At 42.4% G+C, this 6718-nt stretch overlaps 1 protein-coding gene across 1 annotated transcript in view; it reads right to left on the reverse strand.

Moving 5' to 3' along the window:
* Positions 1-6718, reverse strand: part of sema4gb (sema domain, immunoglobulin domain (Ig), transmembrane domain (TM) and short cytoplasmic domain, (semaphorin) 4Gb) — a 57268-nt gene that overhangs the window by 6338 nt on the left and 44212 nt on the right. Inside the window, exons 10-13 of the mRNA XM_050059813.1 lie at positions 5459-5597; positions 3529-3751; positions 3230-3345; positions 1833-1987 (exon numbers count right to left, since the gene is read on the reverse strand). Of these exons, the coding sequence (XP_049915770.1) occupies positions 1833-1987; positions 3230-3345; positions 3529-3751; positions 5459-5597 (633 nt within the window). The remainder of the gene's footprint in view (positions 1-1832; positions 1988-3229; positions 3346-3528; positions 3752-5458; positions 5598-6718) is intronic.

Below are 6718 nucleotides of genomic sequence, written 5' to 3' on the forward strand. Positions count from 1 at the left end.
ATCTGCTTCAAGGTTGGACGTGTTGTTGCTTCAGAGATGGTCTTCTGCAGACCTTGGTTGTAACCAGTGGTTATTTGACTTCCTGTTGCCTTTCTATCATCTTGAACCAGTCTGGCCATTCTCCTCTGACCTCTGGCATCAACAAGGCATTTTGGCTCACTGGATATTTTCTCTTTTTGGGACCATCCTCTGTAAACCCTAGAGATGGTTGTGTGTGAAAATCCCAGGAAATACTCAGACCAGCCCGTCTGGCACCAACAACCATGCCACGTTCAAAGTCACTTAAATCACCTTTCTTCATCATTCTGATGCTCAGTTTGAATTTCAGCAGGTCGTCTTGACCACGTCTACATGCCTAAATGCATTGAGCTGCTGCCACGTGATTGGCTGATTAGCTATTTGTGTTAATGAGCAGTTGAACAGGTGTACCTAATAAAGAGGCTGGTGAGTGTACTTTGCCTCAGTAGCATTTTCAATGCACAGCTTTTACTTTTAACAGAGTATTTTTCAGTGCGGTGTAAGTATCTCCACCAGTTATTAAGAAAACCACTAGAAAGATAGTGCTATTAATTTCCTCATAATTTTCTAGGACGTATCCTGCAAAGACATTTAGTTAAATAAATATTAATTAATTCCGCATTTAGAATTGGATATTTTGATCTCCAAATATGTCGAATTGCTTATTTGCCTGTGGCCAAATGCACAGACCGAAATACTACTCCTGTAGACATCAACATAAGATGAATGACAACATAGTAAAACACAGTTGTAATAATATAAAATATAATCAACTGTTGGCAAATACAGTCCATTAATTACACTTAAAATGTTCTTATAGCGGCTTGTAACTAGATTGTAGTGTCTTATAAACAATTTATTTTTTACTGGCTATAGATACTCAATATGAGACCATTAAGTGAAGTGTTACCAAAATAAATTGTAAGTCATGGATCTGTGACATTTTTACCATAAAACAAACAGCATTGTCAGTTCCACATTATTTGCTTTTCCATTTTAGATTCTGAGTCACACTCGACCTGAATGCTGATTCAAAGTGCGAGAGAAGTTTCGGGTTTCTTGGCTAATGATTCTAAACTGTAGAAGAAGCTCCTGCTGAGCTGAACAGAGCTGACGGGAGAAATCGAGGTCGACTCCATTGTCTTAGACCTGCTTTCATAGAAATTCTGTTGGAAGGGAAAATAAGCTGCATAAATAATTAATTCGACTCCGGTATCGCCGTCGGGCTCAGAAGAAAGAAATAAAGGTCATGTAATGCAAAAATGTACGCTGTGTCAAAATTATTAATATCTGTTTTTTTGGTTTATTACTCATTTCAAGAGGTGGTTACAATAATGACGTATTTAATTATCATGCCAACATTTTCTCTGAGCTGTTCACCATATAATGTGACTGTTATATTAATAATGTGGAGGGCTTGAAGCTATTTACTCTTGGCATGATTTGAGGTTAATTAATGAGTGTTCCCATATATTTCTTTTACATTCATAGAAGTTTTGAAGTTTCTGCTGTCATCCAAATACATTCAGCAGCAGATAAAGAAGAAATTGAAATAAGAGAAGCAGAACAAACAGGTGGAGCTGCAGAGGAGGTTTAGGGGGGAGTAGACTGGAGGATCTATGATTAAGCAATGCAAATTTATCTTTCTCAGCAAGAGTCTAGTTCTTCTGCCAAATCTTTGTTTTTTCTGTAAACATGATGTGAATGTGTCGTCTTCTTCCCTCCTACCTCCGATAAAGCACAGAGTCTCTCAGTGTCTTTGCCTCCTCCCTGGAAATGTGCATTTGTTAGTGCAGATGTGTGTGTTCCCTCACCTCTGTGCACGTGTAGATATTTCCACACACGTCCTCCCGTCCCAGCCACAGAAGGGATCTCTGGCGAACACGCAGTCGTAACAGGAAGTGTACCTCTGACAGGCGGACATTGGTACCTGCACGACTCCAGAGTGGGAGCCGACATAGATGCTCCGCTGCAAAACAAAAGATAAGTCTGTTTTATTCTGTTCCTGGCATGAAATTACAACAGGTAAGACAAGCATTGCAATGAACTGGAATATACGAAGCATATTTGTTTATTAATCATTACTGATTCATTTCCACTGCCTGGTCGCTGCAGATTCACATCACAGCCAGCCTTCACTAGAAGGGCACTTAAAGAGCGCTGACCACTGCTAAGGACGGTGGGTATGAGCATCGCTGTACGAGCATACTCTTAGCTCTGTCAGCACTGTTCCCATTGTTAGCACTGTAAAGGCCTTTGCACACTGAGTCCATTTATTTTTTGGATGTGTTTTTTTATTCCGTCATCTAAAAAAAATCATTATGGACAGAAACCTTGCACACTGATTCCAATGCATTTATTGTTCTCTTCATCACCATCCACTTGAATGTTACTATCTGACCTGCTGGACGTGAGCTGTCTGAGTTATGAATTGATTCTGTGCGCCCTGTTCCTCTGTGTCCCGCTGCCACATTTTCTTCACTGATTCCTGGTCAAACGTCTCTACGGGCTATGACGGACACGAAAAACTCAAAAAATCAAACCTGTCCCGAAAATTTTAATGACAGACGAAAGTTTCGGAGTCTGGAAACATGACTGACACAATGTGAAGTCGTATTTATTTTTAGATGTGCAACAATTTCGGACGAAAAACACAGACTCGGTATGCAAAGGCCTCAAGGCTGTTAGCTTAACGCTGTCCCAAACCACGGTGGCTGGGCAGCCTCTAACGCCCACCCTCTGCTTCCTACCCTCTGCCATGTTACCCTGGTGGCTGTGAGCTAACCGTTGCCAGGTTGCCATTTCAGCTCAGCCACCGCCACGTTTGCTTGTGATGTCTGAGGTTAGAGCCATACATAAGGTCATAAAAATGACTTGTGAATCCACCCTGTAATTCAGATCCGCTCCAAAATTTTATGGATTCGTCTCTGATCCATGCTACACCCTTCCACAAAGTTTCATGAAAATCGGGCCAGTAGTTCTTCTGCAACCCTACTGAAAAACAAACACACAAACCGAGCCAAAAACAGGCGGTAAATATGTAGTTTGTAAAAATTTAGCCACTTAAATATTCTTCTTGTCTGCAGCAAGTTTATAACGCGTGTAGCCAGACTACAATCTATCAGGGGTTTTCATTTGCATCACTTTTCCATAAATAGGCTATTAAACTCTCATTCTTTTAACATGTAAGTCTACACGCATGGATACGCACCAGAGCAGAGGATAAGACCATGCTCTCTATGGGCTGAGGTTTGTCAAACAGCTGCAGCTCTTCTATGATGTGCATTTCTCCATCGATGTCTACAGCTCTGTGCAGCCAGCCATCATCTGTGAGAGGATACAACCTCGTTTAAAGACACTTCAGAGGCAATACAGAAAAGGAGAGGATGGTGTCATTATATATTTTTCTTACTGTCAACAAATCTCAAACCAACAATGAGTTTGTCCGCCTCTCAGCACCAAGCCCATTCACTCCTTGTTGGTTTTTGTCTTCTCAGTCATAAAACTCACCCGTTCCCAAAAACAGAATAGTGTAAATGTTTCCATCCAGCGCCGGCTCCTTGTGCACGACGATCTTGACATAGTTGACACTCCTCTTGAACATGAGTGGGCGCACCCCTATCGGGTGCACCTGGCTGGCCATCAGAGGGTGCCTCCTGACAAAGGTGAGGACATTGTCTGGGAGGTCTCGAGATGAGTTGATGCCCTGGGACCTGTGCACATCTGTTATACACTGTGGAGAGGTCAGAGACAGAGAAATGATCACGAAGAAACGAGCTGGACATAAAATACTCTCAGGGTAGAGAGAATGGTTTTAAAGGAATACTTAACCATCCACCGAAATGACCATTTGTATATCAGTTACTCACTTCATGTTACGTTAAATTCGATAGAACAACTGTTTCTTTCGCATGCCTCCATGGTGACCGAAGAGTCCAAAAATGGATGAAATTCTTAAGCAATTTAAAGCCTAGTTCAGACCAAAGATTTGCGACGAGACAATTTAAGACATGCAGCTACTTGCAATGTGCTGTTCTGCAATGTTCTAAAAACCTGCTGGTTCACCACCCTGGAAATCCAGAGTTCTCGCGAGAGCACAATTTGAATTTGCTCAGCGAGTCACTCTGGCAATCAGTAATGATGCTCATTACCCATGCCCTTGGAGCCGAGCTGCACCAATCACATCGGTGTATCTGATATAGGCGGGCATGAGGCGAGCTAAACATGACGACAGCGCTGCGACGACAAAGTCCGGAATCAGTCAGTAAACATTACAAGATGGCTACGGATGAACACCAGTTGTTTGAAACGGCGTTGGCCGCTACAATGAACGAGTTAGACTTGGCTTTTTCTCTAAAAGAGGAACAGAAGACGGCGCTCGAATCTTTCCTTTGCAAGAAGGACGTTTTTGCTGTTTTGCCGACCGGATACAGCAAGAGTCTAATCTACCAGTTAGCTCTGCTGGTAGCGCTCTGGATACATCACCCCGTGTATTGTTCTGATTGGTCGTAGTGTTATCCAATTGCATGCAATGATATTTTCAAATGCATGCTTGGTGCCGCCCCTCGAGTTGGGCCATTTGCATTACTCATAGCCAGACCCTAAATCTTTCTAGATTTGAGTCTGGATTTCCAGGCTACCGGTTCACACCAATGCAACTAGATGAGACGGTGTATCATCTCTGTGCAACAACTCTCTGTACTACTTTTGATTTGACCATTTTACTACAAGCCGATTGGCTGTTGAAACAGGTGACGTGCTGGCGACTGAGCAGCAGAGTTTTAGGTGAAACCATCAGCCGGCTTGAGTTCTGTTTACCATCTTTCACACAACTTCTGCAGTATAATCCAAGTCTCATTTATCCAGTTGTATAATCAGTACTTCCCAAACAAACAGCGCTTTCAAAGCCAGACTCCATTCACAAAAAACATAATTTTACCTCGCTGAACACGGGAGCTGCTGGTTTACTGCTACAATGATGAGTAGTTAGCTTGTGTTATTGTGTGCCTTTGGTGAATCCGAACTAACCCTTTAAAACACCAAAGTCACACAATAACAGTAACAATAAGTGGTATACCAGCAGCTCCTGTGTTCAGTGAGGTAAAATTGCTGTTTTTCTCAATGGGGTCTGGCTTTGAAGAAAGCATCGATAAGTTTTGCTTTTAGTTCAGTTTCCTGTAAGAAAGGGCATCTGTTTGTGAAGTACTGAGCATACGACTGGATACATGAGACTTGGATTATACTGCACATGTTGTGTGATAGTTCATTTTGCTTTAAACGCGGACCCCTTTGACTTCAATGACTTTTTTGGACTCTTTGTTCACAGAGGAGATATGTGAGAAAAGTTTTCTTCACAAATTCAATGTAACACAGTTTAAGTAATTGTTATACAAATGGTCATTTTTGGGGTGATGTTTTCCTTTAATAGATAAAAACTTACAGATCCAGGTCTTGGTTCTGGAACTTTCCCCGTGTACTCCCTCCACTTTGTGTCCTGCACCTCCATGTACGGCCCCTCGAAAGCCTTCTGCACATCTGAGAAGGCGTACTGGCAGATAGCAGATGCTTTGATATTCTTCCTGAAAGACAATCCCCACCCCCACCCCGAAAGACACATCCAGAGGACACAGTCAGGATTAATGATTCAATGTTGGATAAACACTGAGCAGTTATTATCGAGGGAGCAACTGCCACCCAGATCGCATTTCAAACACATCACAGACCGTAAGGTGAAAAGGTTACTCGGCTCCTCTCCTCTGTGAACAGTGTGGGCGTTCAGGTGGTAAAGTCTTATTTTTCATGCTCTCATTCTCCTCTTGGATCTTATCAATTTGTCTTGAATGGACTTGTGGGAGTGGCGTCACTGACAGGTGTGTAATTTTCACTTTTTCACCCATCATCCACTCCTGAAGGAAGTATTTGTTTTGCAGACTTTTTGAAACCACAGTCACAGCCCTGAAAAACCCACTCCCTGTGAGTCACGAATAAAGCAGCCTCATTTGTGGTTGTGGTGAAAGAAAAGGTTTGTCCAACAACATAACGCCAGCATGAGTTGGGAACCAGGTGACCCTTAATCTCAGGCCCTACAGGTGAGATTAGTAATGGGGGGAAAATGTGTTCGTCACATTCTTAGGTCCATTGTGCGCCCACCTCGGTCTTCAAAAGCATTCAAGTGAGAAAAATGAGATTGAAGTGAAACCTGAATCTGTCTTCAGCAGTGGTGAGGAGGATGGCTCAGGGGCTTAGTCACCTTTCACACACCTGAGTCTAACACACACTGATGACTAGTGCTCACACAGGTGTGTGTGTGTGTGTGTGTGTGTGTGTGTGTGTGTGTGTGTGTGTGTGTGTTTAAACACAAGCAGCATGAAAGAAAGAAAGAAAGAAAGAAAGAAAGAAAGAAAGAAAGAAAGAAAGAAAGAAAGAGAGAAAGCAGCAAAGGAAGAAAGAAAAGGGAAAGAAGGAAGAAGAAAGAAAGGTGGGAAGAAGGAATGAAAGGAAGGAAGGAAGACAGAAAGAAAGAGGTGGAAAGAAGGAACAAAAGAAAGAAAGAAAGAAAGCAGCAAAGAAAGAAAAAAGCAAAAACGGAAGGAAGGAAGGAAAGAAAGAACTAAAGGAAGGAAGGAGGGAACAAAGGAAAGAAGAAAGAAAGCAGCAAAGACAGAAAGAAAGCAAAAACGGAAGGAAGGATGGAAGGAAG

This window comes from Epinephelus moara, chromosome 13 (genome assembly GCF_006386435.1).
Source record: "Epinephelus moara isolate mb chromosome 13, YSFRI_EMoa_1.0, whole genome shotgun sequence".
Taxonomy (NCBI): domain Eukaryota; kingdom Metazoa; phylum Chordata; class Actinopteri; order Perciformes; family Serranidae; genus Epinephelus; species Epinephelus moara.